Source organism: Halichoeres trimaculatus, unplaced genomic scaffold (genome assembly GCF_033239565.1).
Source record: "Halichoeres trimaculatus isolate MK-OKI-2021-1 unplaced genomic scaffold, fHalTri1.1 fHalTri1_scaffold_11, whole genome shotgun sequence".
Lineage (NCBI taxonomy): Eukaryota > Metazoa > Chordata > Actinopteri > Labriformes > Labridae > Halichoeres > Halichoeres trimaculatus.
Genome location: NW_027437189.1, coordinates 26,525,060 through 26,540,986, shown reverse-complemented (window position 1 = coordinate 26,540,986; position 15,927 = coordinate 26,525,060). Strand labels below are relative to the sequence as shown.

The window sequence follows — 15,927 nt, the reverse complement described above, 5'->3', positions numbered from 1 at the left end:
AATATGTTTCAGCGGCAGATCCCTGATGATAATCCTGAGCTGTAAAGTATAAATTATTGTAATTAGTAATAATTGACCATTAGGACCACAGGTATGTTTCAATTTTCCAAGAAAACATTGTTTAAAGCAGTATTACACTGTTATACCAAAATACAACGCATTATTGGTGAAATTCTGCTGTAAATTCGAATCAAAGTCTTAAAGTGTAGAATTAATGATAAGCTCTATGCACATGCTAATGCTTATCTAACTATCTATCTATCTATCTATCTATCTATCTATCTATCTATCTATCTATCTATCTATCTGTCTATCTATCTATCTATCTATCTATCTATCTATCTATCTATCTATCTATCTATCTATCTATCTATCTATCTATCTATCTATCTATCTATCTATCTATCTATCTTTTTATTACTCTCACAGTTTCTGTTTATTCTGGTCAAATCTAAGATCTATCATTTCTAAATATAACCATGTTTTCTCCTCACTATTAAATTTAACTTGCTGTTTCAAAGTAAAATATGACATAAAAGGCTAACACAAAATTTTATGTAAGGTCCAAAAAAAAAAAAAAAGTTATTCTTTAAGTTATTTTGATTAAAGAAGATGTCTTTTGTTAACCCTTGTCTTAGTTTTGTTGATTTTAACTTGTTTGATAACTCAGCGTCTTCAGGTAGTTATTTGAAATAATTATTCTATTTCAACTCAACTAAAATGATTAGTTATGTTGACCTTTTATTTTTGTCTATAAAAAATATTTTTGAGTTAACTTAACTTGTTCAGGTTATTTGACATTATAAATCTATTTAACAGACAAACAGTCAGTAATCATAAGGTTCAAAAGTCAGGTTTGTGCAATGAGGTATAAACACCTGTTCCTTATCATGGAAGTTAGACAATATACCATACCATCTGATTAAGACAGTCTGAAATCCCATCCAATGTTGTATAATGGGCTTTCACATCCACAGCACACCCTCCTTACTTGCGGTGACATAAAAACATGTTATTCCCAAAGGCATTCTGGGTATTAACTTGAAGAGAATCTCCTGCTCTGTGAAACACTCAGACATGACTCTGTCTAAACCCTCCACTGAAACACTTCTCTGTGTTTCTCACCTGATCAGCAGCAGACTCCCCGCCACAGTTGTTGTTGTGGTCTGTTGTTTTGTCTGCAGCCTTCACCTCTTTGTTTCATAACCTATAATTACCTCTTTTCCATTCATTCATTAGACACTGTTACATGTAAACACAGCCTGGTTATAGTCCCATCTTTCCCAACAGGATGCTTTCTTCATCCTGGAGAGGAGCATCAGAGAGCCTGATGTTTCCACATGCGGAGGTATGATGCATATCTGTGTCTACAAACACTAATATGTTTGGATGACAGTGGTGTTTGTCGAAGTGATGCATCTGTGGGTGTTGAAAAACCAAAGTGAGGAAGCTCAGTTCTCTGCAGACAGCCAACTGACAGGAAGGAAGAAACTTCTCTCTGTCTTGACTAAAACTTTTTTTTTTTACCACTTTAATCTTCGAGTCCTCTTCAAAGCTCTACCTTACGTTCTCGAGCATTCATGGAAACAAAAACTACATGCTGGCAAAAAGGGGGAACTAGAGCTTAGCACTACCCCCTCCCCTCCCTCTCTGTCTCCAGCACACAATATCCTCTTTTGGACTCAACCTGCCCCCTTTTTTGTCTTATCTCTTAGGTTTTAGAGCAGCACACACACACATGCAGCAGGGATGATTGTCTGGGCAGATGGTGCTCAGTGCATGAACTAGAAGCTGAGACAAGGCGGAGAGGGGCTGAGGCTCAGTCCATCATGGGATGTTGCAGTGTGACCCAGAGACATGCTGGAGGAGTGGACGAGGTGGGCCCGGATGAGATCGAGCTCCTGGAACTTTCTGGAGACAACTTGGGGTAAGAAACCTGTTTTCAGTTTAAAGCTTCAAACAGATCATTGCTTGTTTGGAAATAACACAGCAGTGACACTGTGTGTAACCTGGGGCAGAATATGGCAGTGGATCTTAAAGGATTGATTCACATGAAGTCATTTTTAGTTTGCTTCCCTTCAAAGCTTCAGACTGTAAAGTTTGCCTTTCAGGTTTGTTTGACTGTGGTTTTATGTATCAGCGAGGAGGAAGCAGCCGCACTCAGTTCCCTGGAAAGATCACTTCAGCAGAGCAGTTCCATTTTAAAGCTTTCATTTCCAAGCTACTGGTTACTGTAAGCTCATTTTTTCTGTAACAGGATGTGCCTTCATGCAGGAAACCTCAGGGCAAGAAGATAAGAAACTTACAGTGATACTCTGATGAAACAGCTGCAGGCCGTATATTTGCTCCTTATGATTTCCACCCTTCAGCACTCAGCAGAATAACGACGCAGGGGAACTAATTGGCTCCTATTTACCAAACATGAACTTGGGGACTCGGTGATGCTGCACTGATGTGATTAGGAGATTACTATAAGACAATGGCTGACGCATGGAGGACTGTGATACAGAGTCAGGGCGGGACAAATCCCCCGCTCAATTTAAGGCGGTTGGATTACAATGAGCTAATCACAACAGTGGTTACCAGTCCTTATGTGTGGCTGTGAAATCATTACTGGTGGCTGCAGACCTGTTACAGCACTGACTCCTATGAAGAGCCAAAAATAGATAAAGCACTACTCCTTTAGACTATTGCAGTTTGGACAGTGGGGTTCAAAGTTACACAAAGTTTCTCATCTCAGTTGAAGTAAAATAATCATTTATAGTCATTAAATCATTCTTAAAGCTCCTGTGAGGAACTTTTTGTGTCTATTTCATGTCACTTCATATCTCTTTTCTAGTTTTATCTTGCGCATCTAGGGGTGATTTTTTTTGACTAACTGGCTAACTAAAATGTATCACTCTCTGCGGAAAGAATATAAATTGTCTGGGTTTTTTCTTTTATTTTTTTTCTTTTCATACAGCTGCGACACATCCTATCTGACCCACACCCTCATTGTGGTTACAGGCACTAAATATAGCTGTTTAAGAAAGTTTTACCTCGTTGTTGATGGTCTGTTTCACAACCAGTCAAAATCTCCTGACAGGAGCTTTAATGCACTTGCGCTTACAATATGTCCTCAACTTTTGAAATTTAAAAAGTGAGTATAAAACAGTCATTTACAAAGATGTTAGAAAGATTTGATGCCCCAAATCGCCTGCACACTTTTGCTTCGGACTTCTTTTAATCACCAGAGGTTTGTTTATCTATTTTATAATGTAAAGCATGGACCAACTTCACAAAAAGTCAAATTCATTCCTGACAATATCACAGGTGGAAAACTCATGTCACTGTGAGCCAACTTGCACCTGTGACCATTTAAGCCAAGTAAGGAGCAATGCATAGTGATTCCCCGATGACATGTTGAAATCAGAGGGGTCACCAACTCATACGCAAACAAAATTAGATGAACTAACAGAAAGTTACAGAGCCAGACTCCCTGAAGGTACCATCCTGCTTTAAGCAGGTATGATGAAAACTTTGGATTACTGTCTTATGTTTGCTACCTTGGTGACTTCTTCTATTCATACAGAAATACCAAATCAGGTAGGAGTCATGTAGAACGGTTAAATGGTCTGACCTCATATTGTGAGGCCCCTTTAAGCACTTTAACAAGACATGTCATACTCACCATGTATTTCCATATTTCAGGGCTATGAGTCCTATCCAAGGGTAACTCTGCTACTCATCTACAGCTGTTAAGGATCTCCCATGTCCTGTGGTCACTCCTCTGTTAGTGAGAGCTGTTAGACTGGAAGCCCAGTTATTTTAGTTATTACTGATTTTTATAATCTGGTTTCCGGTGGCAAAGACAGGACTCAGGGACAGGGGAAGTAGTTAGCATATGACCCACCTGGTTTGTGCTGCCATAGGCTGCTGGCAGCTTTTTCCACAATGTGTTGTAGAACATCTCTTTTTGACTTAAATTGTGACTTTTGACAAACATCTGTCTTTTGAATCTAATTAGTATTATTGCTGAGGAGGTTTTTGTTTCACAACTCTGTTGCTGGTGGTGTATTTTAAAGCGGGGGTCTCCAACAGGTAGCTCGTGAGCTACGGGTAGCTTGCAGACCCTTAATAAGGAGCTCGCCAAGCAAGCGTAAAATGTAAAATTGTAATAAAAGAACGAGGAAGGAAATACAAAGAACTGGTGCAAAGTCTATCCATTTCCTACAACTCTATATCTATCCAACGTCCCTTCCCCCACCCTACAACCGAGCAGACCACGTTCATATTTATGACTTCATTTCCTGTCCTAATGAGCAGTAGCTAGGTGTGGACTCAGTGGTCGGGGGCGATTATTTTCAAACTGAATGAGAACAGAGTTATCGTTACAAATTTGGATTTTAATTAACTTTTACTCAAGCTAGTGTGCCTTTTGGAGAAAAACAATGAGTGACCCAGGAATGTTGAAAAACAACAAGAAAAATAAGGCCCTGGTTGACAGGATGTTGTGTCAAACATTGTATCAAAGATGAGCCTATAATTAAGTTCTAAATATGCATAGATGGATAAACAGATAAATGAATAAAGAAATAAGGGTTTTATTGTTTGAAAGTAGCTGGTATTCCTAAAAATAGTTGGAGACCCCTGCTTTAGAGAGACAGGGTTAATAATACCATACAGAAAAAGGCTAGAGAAAAGGAATGACTCAGGGAGTGATCTACTCTTTAAGGATGACTAAATAAGATGTAAGACTGTATTTTTAATGCACTTTGATGAATTCCCTTTTAAAATGTCAGTGTTAACAGAATTTCTACACATGCGAAGTCTCTTAATATTTTGTGTTTTGTCTTTTTTGAGACACTGTGCACTGGACTGGGTGTTGTGCACCAACCATTACCATTTGTTTTTACTTCGCATTAATATGTGCTGAGTTTAATAATGCCCTTTACCAAACCTTCTGTGGCATTACAGACTTCAATATCGAATAGAGATGAAGATGTAATTTGCACAGGGAACCATTCTATAGAGTACCACAGTAAAGAGTCAACAGGTGGGTCTGGCTCTGCTCTGTCTGCTGTAATCTGATTAAGTCTGGCTGTGTCTTTGCTGCAGGAAGGATTGAGACAAGTTAATCAATCTTTTGAAAAATCAAATAACCTGTTTTTATTTCTAATGTCACTCCTTATTGGCTTACCAAGGCAACACTATTCGTGCACCAATTAGGAAACACATTTTTGACAGTTCACACTGCAGCCAAACACATGAGATGTAAGAGCAGGAAACCAGCACAGTGAACAGACTCTTTGGCAACTAGCAAAGATGCCAGTAACACGTTACTCTAACAGACCAGTAACAAGTTTTCTAACACTATTACCAAACCAATTGTCAGATTTAAGTTATCTATTCAAGTCACTGTGTGCTATTTTTCTTTTTTTTTTTCTTCTTTTTTTTCATTTTCTTCAATAAAAAGACTTTTGCTTTCTTCTTGTACCTTGGGAAACGATAGGAGTCAGGTATGTGACATGTCACATTCTCAGCATGAGGACGAGCAGAGAAACATAACGTAAGCTACCTGCAAGAGATACGCGATGAAAAGCAGGGGTGTGCCCAGACTTTTTAGACTTGGGTGCCCTCGTCAAGGCACTGGGGAATATTAATACATTTTTCACAATGACCAATAATCTCTGTGTGTCCATTTAAAACAAATCGTGTAGACGCATACTACTACTTATTGTTATACCAATCACACAATTTTGCTGAAGCATGCAGCTCATTGAGGCGGTGGAGGCTGTTGTTGGCAGCTGCTGAATGTAATGATAAATTAACTTGTTATCTAACTTGATTACTTTTAAAATCAAGTAATCAGTAAAGAAACTAAGTTACTTTTTGAAGGAGTGATCAATAATCAGATAGCTCTTTTAAGGTAAATGTGGCAACACTGGCAGTCAGTTTGCAGTACCATTCAGGTCAAAGATGCTGAGCTGTCGTTTGTGCCACAATGAGGCCACGAAGCTAACCACTGCATCAGAGCGCTATCAGCAAAGACTACTACTACGTGATGAAGCTGTGCACCCAAATGTGTGAACACGAGTGTGTGTGTGTGTGTGTTTTCAGGGTGTGGAGTCTGGGAGAGACACGGCTTCAGCTGTCAGTGCGAAGCAGCAGAGATGAGCAGCATCTACCCCCACCACCTCCACCTCCACCACAACGTCCACCACCACGCTACCCCTCAATACGACACCTGGCACAAGAGGTTAATGTGTGTGTGTGTGTGTGTGTGTGTGTGTGTGTGTGTGTGTGTGTGTGTGTTTAGAACTTTGCTTTTTTTTCATGTTTCTCAGTACTCTGGGCTGTGACTCTGTGCTGTTAGCAAAGACGTTAACACTTTTTACTGTTGAGCAGAGAGTGTCAAGATGTGCTGCACATGCACATCAACAGTTTCCTCTCTGTTATTTATGATTTGAGGTCTCACACACACACACACACACACACACACACACACACACACACACACACACACACACACACACACACACACACACACACACACACACACACACACACACACACACAAACTGCGGGAGTTTCCATTACAAAGCTGAGTATCCTGCAGTCCCCACTGTATGATTCAAACTTTTCAGGAAAAAAGAACAGAGGACACGCTGACACGCTGCTGTATTTCCACTTCTATGATAAACTGTCTAAATATAAAGCATCAAAAGCTCCATAAAAGTATCACTACACACTTCCTTAATACTGGTGTTTGCAGAGGATAAGAAACTTATATTTTAGTTATCAAAATTCCCCTTGATTGTGCAACAAAGAGCCGTGACTGGAGGCCAACCGGACACTTTAACTTCCTGGCTCATACCTCTGTGAAACATGAGTCAACTAAACACATTTTTTCACCAGGAGTTCTTTGTGAAAAATATCTTTATGGCGCAGGACTTTTGAATTTCTTTTTGAATTGAACAGATCTGTAGTGATGCAGTGTTGTGTCTGTAGGTGGTGCTGTGGGGCAGGACCAGAGAAGAGTTACACCACAGGATTTACTCCCAGCAACCTATCAGGGACTGGGAGGGCCAACCTCCACACATGTATGGAGAGATCATCCACTCCTCCCTGGTTTCTCTCTACAACAGCTACACTCAGGTAACACAACACCTCACGAAAATACCTTTTAGATCTGTTTCATCTTCGTCAGAGGACACACAAGTTATAATCCAACATATCAAAAGTTGTGCATGTTTAATTAACGATCCTTCAGACTTGTAAGGCGTCAGCACAGAACTTTAAGGTGTAATGTCTTTGTTACTTATCTTCTGTTCCAACAGGAAACCAGCGAACGCTTCCTGGTCTTGTTCTCTTTCCACCTGTTGATCCTCTCCCCAGACCACTCAAGACAAGACTTCATTTATGAGGTAGACTTTACACAAAATTTTACACTACTATAAAAAGCAGCTTGCCCACTGCAGTTAGCTTTTTTGAAAGGGAAACCAAGATGCAAAACACTGGTACCCATCTCCTCTGGAAGTTTGTTCCAAAGTGGAGAGGACCTGGTGGAAAAAGCCTGATCACTCTTTGATTTGAGCCTCTGCTTTGGGCAGGGCTCCACCTGAGGCTCTGGGGCTGTGAGATGGTTCGTAAGATGTCAACGTTTTTGTGATGTGGCAAGACCTAGACTCGAACTCAGCCGCAACCAAACCTCCCCTCTTCTCAGGACTGGATTCTTTCAAATCGCACATCAAAATCATCACAAGACATCACCAAAAAATTCCTTTTCCACATTTGCAACACTGCAGATTCACTCTCCCCTCTCCTCCTTATTGAAATTATAATTTTGAAAAATTTCCAAAACAATTCATAGAATATTTTAAAAATTAATTGTAAAACACACAGAGAGCCAATTGATAGAAGGAAGGACGGGAGAGATGTGATTTCATCTGTTATAACCGGTAAGAAGCCTTGCTTCTGTGTTTTGAGTCCCATTCACCTGAAACATCCGGAAAAAGTCTTAATTCAAGGTATTAAATGAAAAAAAAAAAAAAAAAAAATCATGTCTGAATTGCCTTTAAATAGTAAAAAAAAGACTAATGGGGTTAGAAATTTTTCTTGTCAAATTTCTAAAATAAATAAATAAATAAATAAATAGATAAATAAATAAATAGATAAATTAATAAAAAATAATGTCTTGATATATGACACTTATTTTAAGTAATTTTTCTTACCCTGTTGGCAGATGTATTTATAAGCAATTTAAATGACATTTTTCTGGACTTAATTAGTTTAATATGGCTTATATTAAGTCTAGTAAGACTTAAGACATGAACATGGCGTAATAAACTGATAAACACTCACTAAAATACCAAAGTGTTGTTCTGCTGTTACTGCTTCAAGCGTCTCAACGTCATGATGGATTTCTGTCAATAATTCTATGCAGTAAGCGCAAAATTTAGATACAGAAAAAATGTGTTACTATCATCTTGTCAGACTTCCTCTTTTCAATAGTTACTGACCTACAGGATCTTCAGAAGCTGCAGCACCTTTGTCTTGTTTGTAAACACCGTCTCCTCTTGTCCCTCAGGGCATCCTCCCCCTCTCTGGACTCTCCTTACACCCTGTGTCCCTGGACTCTGATCCACATTCACCACACATGTTTGAGATCAGCAGTGAGTCAATGGAAACCACACAGCCTATCCAAGACATCATAACACAGTGTAAAGATAAGACAGGTGTTTTTTTTTCTTCTTTTGTTTCAGGTCCAATGATGGACTCTAAAGTCTTCATCTGTGCTGCAGCTGCAGACTTACAGAAATGGATTCAACACATCGAAGACAGAAAATACAAGTCGATGGCACAACCCATGAGTCCCTCCCACTGTGCGCTCTCATATCTGGTAATGAACAGCTACTGTTTGTCTACTGACAGCTGAAAATGAAAAGAGTTTTTATGTTTCAGTGACACTCAGTATTTCTTCTCTAGCTGCCCTGTGATGAGCACTGGAAAAGAGAAGAGCTGAAGAAGTATTTACTGCAGGCTCCCATATGGCAGTGGGAGGGTTCACCCATACAGCACATGGGCCAGCCGGGGTGCATATCTATGGTGCACATCATCAACACACAGAGACAGGTGAGAAATGGTGCCTCACAAGGCGATGATAAACTGTGATATGATGACAGTTTATTGTTTTTTCAATGAAAACAACCTGTGAACTGATTCACAGCATAGTTATATAAAGTGTCTCAGTTTTCTGTAGGTGTAATGATCTGAACATATTAACTAACACTACAGTCACTGTGTCTTTGTTGGCTTTGTGTTTGCAGGGACTCCAAGAAAGACTGATGGTTCTCTTCCCCCAAGAAGTGCTGCTGCTGTCAGTCGACAACAAGCGTCTGAATATCAGATATGAGGTAGAGTAAAATGACTCTATGGGAAAAATCCTCCATAATACCTCCTCTGACACGGTGGCATGACTGTTTCCTGCTGGTCTTTACCCAGCACTTGTATTCTGCATTCATGACCTGTAGCGTGGGTGGAACAATCAGTAACCAACACCTGCTGCATTCATCCTGATTCAAAGCGTCTTAATCTGCAGCTTAAATTAGTTTCTGGCTTCATGAAGGGATTTTGACGACATTTGAAACCTTGGCAGTTTGGTTGTTAAGATTGTACTTTTTGGGGGACATGTGATGAGTTAGCAGTTTGTGTTAGCATTAGCATTGTAGTCAAAGTGTTCGGGTGTCTGAAGAGAAACAATGACGGTGAATTGGGATGCTGGTTTGGGGGACCAGCATTAGGGGTCAGAGTCCAGTCTGGTTTATCTTCTGAAGACAGAAAGTTAGTGAATAAGCAGCGTTCAGTTGAACAGGGAAACCTTGTTGCAGGCTGCAGCTGTATGTGAGTCACAGAAAAGTCCTCGATTACTGCTGAAACCAAGCTGCAGCAGAAGCTCTCTCTGTTTCTCAGTTTACACATCTGCTGCAGGTTCTTTCTCTCTCTCTAGGTCTGTTGAATGTTGTTCTTTATTTTTTGTTAGGGCTCTATTTTTGTCTCCTTCAAAACCCCCAAAAGGTGATCAGGGTAGTGATGGGAATTCCAGCTCTTTTAAGAGATCCGGCTCCTATTGCTCGGCTCACTTAAAAGAGGCGGCTCTTTTGGCTCCAAAGTGTCCCCTAAACTTTTTTTATTGCTTGAATTAATTATATTGATGTAAAAAATGCATTTTTTTTTTGTTTGTTTTTAGATCAACATACGTTGCCTTTATTTACTAACTAACAGGGTGCAAACAAATCAATTAGAAAATGCAAAAACAAACATGTAACTATTTCCAATTTAACTTTTACCTTTTTTTTTTTAAACCAAACAATTAAAGTGAAACAACACAGAATCAGTGGCTTGATAAGAGGTTTTAATTTTGAAGACTTTACTCCTTTTCCTGCTGTCGCTCTTAACTTTACAGTCAACCTTTACAGTTTACAGTCCTCCCCCAATCTGCTCAGCTCAGAGTAGTGAGGGGAATTCAGCTCTTTCAGCTCCCAAGTTACCTTATTACCTTTATTACCACAAACAATGTAAAATGATTCACTGTATATTAAGGTCTTTATTTTGTTACTCTAGTTTATTGTTTATCTTATCTTTTTTACAACCGCCACATCATTAGATCATGCTCTGTCCATGCTTGTTGCGCAAAAAAACAAACAAACCCATAAATGCCAAACATAGACTTTGATGTTTGGGTTGTTGAAATGTGCCAATGTATGGGACAGAGCTAAGGGTAGGTAAAAAAAAAAAAATTAGGTACTTTTATAGATACTTACCAAATTCTGTCAAAAGTGCTAAGTACAGAGTCATGTAAAATCAAAAAGTACCATGTTTAGGTACCTGAATGTCATCCTTGTGTCTGTGAAGGAGTAGAAGAGAAGGCAATTTTCCATGCTGGACATGAACACAGCATTGCAAGGTTATATACTGAAGAATAAATATGTTAAAAAAAGAGCTTATACTTTATTATTAAACAAAAAAAATTTGTACTGTTGAGTACTGGTACCGATTGCCAGGTACCGGGCATTGGCACCGTATCATTTTAAATGTGAAGGGTACCCACATCCCTATACAGAGCTGAACCTGGCTGCAGCAGTTGAGACTGAGCTGTGTGCTGATTTTTTTTTTTTCCAGCAAAGTGCTGAGCTAACTACAGTCACCTGTGGGTAAAACACTTAGCAGTGAAAAGTAGACTACCTCATACAACTCCACGTTTAGAAAAACAAACTATCCCTTTAAACCTCTTGAAAATTGACTTATGAGGCAACAAACTCATGCAGCAACTAAGATGATGATGGTTGGGGTATAAAAGTGTAAAGATTGAGGTAGGGCCTATTTTGTGAGACTTTTATGCATTCTTTTGGAAAACAAACAACAACAACAGTTCAGTCGCCCCCTGCTGGTTGTGCTAATATTCAAACCCAAAGGGCTTCATCCTCTTCCATATTTCTTTTTGAACTTACATTTTTCCTCTGTCTCCTCTTACAGGGCAGGTTACCTCGACACAGCATCAAAGCGGTGGAGAGGTCGGCTCTGCCTGGACGGCTGGAGTTTGAGCTGATCGGTAAACTTTGCCAGGATTTACTGATGCTGCCACGGAAACATGTTGCTGTAGGTTTCAGTAAAGATTCATACAGTGACAAGTAAAATCCTTTCATGTCATCACTGTTGTGTTCAGGTGATCTGTTGGAGCCTCTGCTTGTCTCATGCACCTGTCAGGAGGATTACTGGAACTGGATCTTTCAGTTGCAGCAGGTGAGACTGAGATGTCTAACATTTTTAAAGCGTAAAGGTTAGTGGTGAAGAGAAATCTATGCCATGGTGAATAGCAGCTGTTAGGAATTTTAGGGTTTGTGATTTTATTAACCCACAAATATTACTCACATGGATTAGTCACATCATTAACTATAAAAGTATTACATCATAGTGTAGTTTTATGTGTTTGATTTTATTCATCTGTCTTTTCTCATAACTTGCAGCCAAATTAGACTTGCTTTGAACAGGCTTCAGAAGAGTCACATCATGTCATTCATTTCTACGACATCAGCTCAACAAGCCAGTTGACAGGGCTGGACTGAGAATCTGGCATGTCAGGCATTTTCGTCTGGGTTGACAGACTTTGGGGCTAGTGCACTGTATGTTTTCATGTAGAGAGATGATGAAGGGGAAAGAAAAAGCTTTTGTTGTTCATAACTTTTCTCAAAGAAGAGAGCAGCAGCCCCTGGGTTCATACCAGGATTTGTTTGGACAGCTGGCTGAACTAATCACGTCTCTGAAAGGTCAGGATCCGTGCAGCTCTGAGGTTCATCTTTTCTCATTAACTCAAACTTTGTCCTCATTAAATTATCAAAAGTGTGGCTGGTGAGCTCCTGCCGTGACCGCAGTGATCAACACGTGAAGTCACGTACACATATCTGAAAACTAGCAAACAGAAACCAAACAGCTCACATCTTACAGGTCTGAGCTCGGCTTGAATTCAGGGATTCTTGTTTAAGGTTTTACCTAATGGTCAGTAAAAGAGGAAATACCAAAAAAAACAGGAATATAAGGCTTAATGGCAGGAAAAAAGTATTTTTCTGATATTCCTATGATTATTCCAACCAAATTTCTGTTACATCCATTAGGATTTCTAAACTGGTGATTGTTGAAAGGCAGAACAGAGAAGTTGACCCAATACCAAAAGCTGTGTACACTCATGGTATTTGGTAGTTTAAGAGAAACCCCTTTCTAAAAAAACAACGAAAAATAAAACAAGTACTTGGGATGTTTTAACAGACTGCATAATGATCACAGACTGTAGAAAACGTTGATTAAAAAAAAAAACACCACCGACTCTAACTAGCTTTGAACCAGGTTGTGTTCAGTCTTACTGTTTTGTCTGGGGTATTATAAATAAACTGGGACTGAATCCTTGGCTTTTGCATCCAGTCTGTAGTTTTTCCCCATTCTTTATTGGCTCTATTTATAAACACCGGGGCATCGTATGCACGTCCAGCCATTGGCAATGAAAAGAAACTGTTTGTGCAAACAGTAAAAAAAAAAAAATCAGAAATCTATTGGCGCCAACAGAGGTTTAAATGTAGCGGTAGCAGACCCCACCCCAACGGCAGGATTACTGCACATGTTCTGCTGTAAAGGATGGGGGACTTTGTGCTCATGTGCAACCAGTTAAGATAAAATATGCAAAGAGATCAGATATATAGGGATTGACTGAATCTAGGAGTGCACCAATCACATTTTTTTGTCGATCTTGAAAAAGCCTGACCTGCCGATACAGATTTGGGCCAAGACCGAGTTTTATTTTTTCATTTTTTATAACTGACAGCATATACCTTTATTTTCCAAATCTCATTGTATTGAAAATCATTGAATACTTGGGGAATAATAAAATATTTGTGTTTTAACTTAAACAACCCATAAAGTGTCTTGAGTTTTAGGTCTCTGAGCAAAAAGCAACAATGGCTGGCTGTCAGACCTTCCTAGAGGTACAAAAGATCAGTTTCATATGTAAGGATGGGCTTATCACCGATCCTGATCACTGATCCCCCAAAATTAAGGAAATTGTCACAAATCAATCAGCTAGCCGATAGATGGGTGCATGTCTAACTGAATACTTTGGAAAGGTATGACGATGTTGACAGGTGCAGGGGCAATTCAAATTTAATGGATGGAGGTTTTCCAGAAAGTTCCCCTGACATATTACTTCTTACCCTGCCTCACTTTTACAGTGCAGTTAGTAAATTGGTTAATTTTTAGCAGCCGTGCATGCAGCTAACACTACAGTCTAATGGGCCATTTAATAATGCTATGTTATGACTAATGGTACCGTTTGTGTAATGACTGGACATTTATACGGGCCTAGGTTATTGAAAATGGTTGAGAAAAAAACAGGTAGGTGATGTGTTTGGTGTCATGTGTTATAGTTTTTATTATTCTTTATCTCAAAATGTATTGTGCTATAGTTTCAGCAGATTGTTTAAATGCTGAAAAAATGTTTTAATGGAAATTAAAAAAAAGGTGAAATGCACACACTTTTCTCCATCAGTGGTCACCTGCTACAAACCGGTTTCTGCACACATGTCAAACAAAGCCCCTCCTCTTAGACACCTGGTTTAAGATCCTGTAAACAATGAAAGCACACAGAAAAAGCAGCCTTGGTTGGGAGTCTGAACACTAACAGATGGCAACACATGATGCTGAGGCTTTCTGTATCTTGTAGTCAATCACAGTTAATGTACAGATTAAGCATCAGCTTGTGTGAACATGATTCATCGCAGAGGTAACCTTTGCTAGTTTTATTCAGTTATTGATTTATAGAAATGGAGCTGACAGCACACATAACTGTGAAGCTCCTTATAAATGATACCTTTAACAACTTTAACTTTAACAGCTTTTTGTCTTTAACTTGCAGCCAGACAGAGACGGCCACGTTACTGTGAACCCACCAGCACCTCCCATCAAGTCCAAGCTGCAGAGGAGCAGGAAGGAGTCACAGGAGCCAATTATTAAAGACCAATATCACGTCAACGGACGCAGCTGACTCCACACAGCCAGAGAGGCTAGAGAGTTAATGTAAATACTCTGGTGTAGATAGAGTGTAAATATTGGTTTCATGACTAGTTTTTGCAGCAGTGAAGAGGTTCATCTCTCCCTGCGTATGAGGTCTTTTGTACATGGAGGGAAAACAGAATCAGTACAAAGTGTGAGTTCAGACCAGCTGAACAAATGTAGATTAAGACTGTAGAGCTGTTAATTTTACAAAGTGAATAAAGCGGAAAAAAAAACTTTTTAGTTTTGCTGTTTTTTTTTACTTTGAAAACCAACTTTAACTTTTCAATTAAACTGTTTGAAACTTAAACAAGTGATTTCTTACACAGAGAATATGATGAAAGTATTTATTTCAGTGGTTAAACACTTACAGTAGTGTGCAGACATCCAGCAAACATCCAGTGTATAACAGTATTTAGATTCAGCTGTATTAGAAACGAATCAAACTAAAAGTTTATGGTTAAAAAAATGTTAAAATATTTGTCAGATCTTTGTTCATATAAATTACATCAACCTTTTCTCTACTCTTTATACATGAAGCCATCTACAGGGATGAACATTTACACGAGAATCTCCTTAAAGAACAACCAGCTAGAGGAGTATAAATACACATGCTGCAACAGCAACCACTTCATTACAACTAAAAACTCAGAAAGAGAAAAAGAAAAGGCAGAGAAACATGTCATGTGCCACAGAGGAGATGCTGATTATAGTGGTTTATTAAAAATATGTTTTATCTCAGTTAAACTGAGCTTTTAGTTGTTTGGGGACTTTTGTTATGGATGATGTAGACTTTAATATAATCCAGTGCTTTTATCGAACAGCTTTACTCGGCTGGGGCTTCTGAAAGTGTCTATAGTAGTTAAATAAAATAACGTATACCACACAAATAGTCATTGTAAATGTGTCCAAAGGTGAATTTGTCATATACCTCTGGGCTGATGTGAAGTTTCGTTTTCTTTTTTTTGTACAGGCAAGTACCTTGTAGAGATCAAAACTGACAACAGCCAAAACTAGACTAGCTTCCTAAAAACGTTGATCGCTGAAACAGAAAAATAATAATCAGTGACTTTGTGGACTGATTCCAGGATAAGGCTCAGCGTTGTGGATTCACAGATGACTTGTCACTAAAAGACAGATGATGATGTCACTGATAATGGTGTTTTTTGTTATTATTATTATTATCTTTTATAGCTTTTTTGCTCATTCTTCCTGTCAGTGAAGAGACAGTAGCCAAAACTGTGAGAAAAGTATGCTGATTTAGCAGTTCTGTGATGTGGCAAAAGCATGGTGGTGCAAGACGGCTGCCTCTGGTGGAGGATACACTTGTTATGTAAATATGACAGTTTATTC

General features: G+C 39.0%; 1 protein-coding gene across 1 annotated transcript; it reads left to right on the top strand.

The window, feature by feature from the left end:
• The first annotated feature begins 1,803 nt into the window (after positions 1 to 1,803).
• On the top strand, positions 1,804 to 14,796 carry LOC141799930 (putative pleckstrin homology domain-containing family N member 1). The gene is made up of 11 exons (XM_074682355.1): positions 1,804 to 1,927; positions 6,100 to 6,238; positions 6,991 to 7,137; positions 7,320 to 7,406; positions 8,570 to 8,654; positions 8,745 to 8,881; positions 8,968 to 9,114; positions 9,309 to 9,395; positions 11,515 to 11,590; positions 11,705 to 11,781; positions 14,438 to 14,796. Exons 1-11 carry the CDS (start codon positions 1,830 to 1,832, stop codon positions 14,564 to 14,566), a joined length of 1,209 nt encoding a protein of 402 aa, XP_074538456.1. The 5' UTR covers positions 1,804 to 1,829; the 3' UTR covers positions 14,567 to 14,796.
• The last annotated feature ends 1,131 nt before the right edge of the window (positions 14,797 to 15,927 follow it).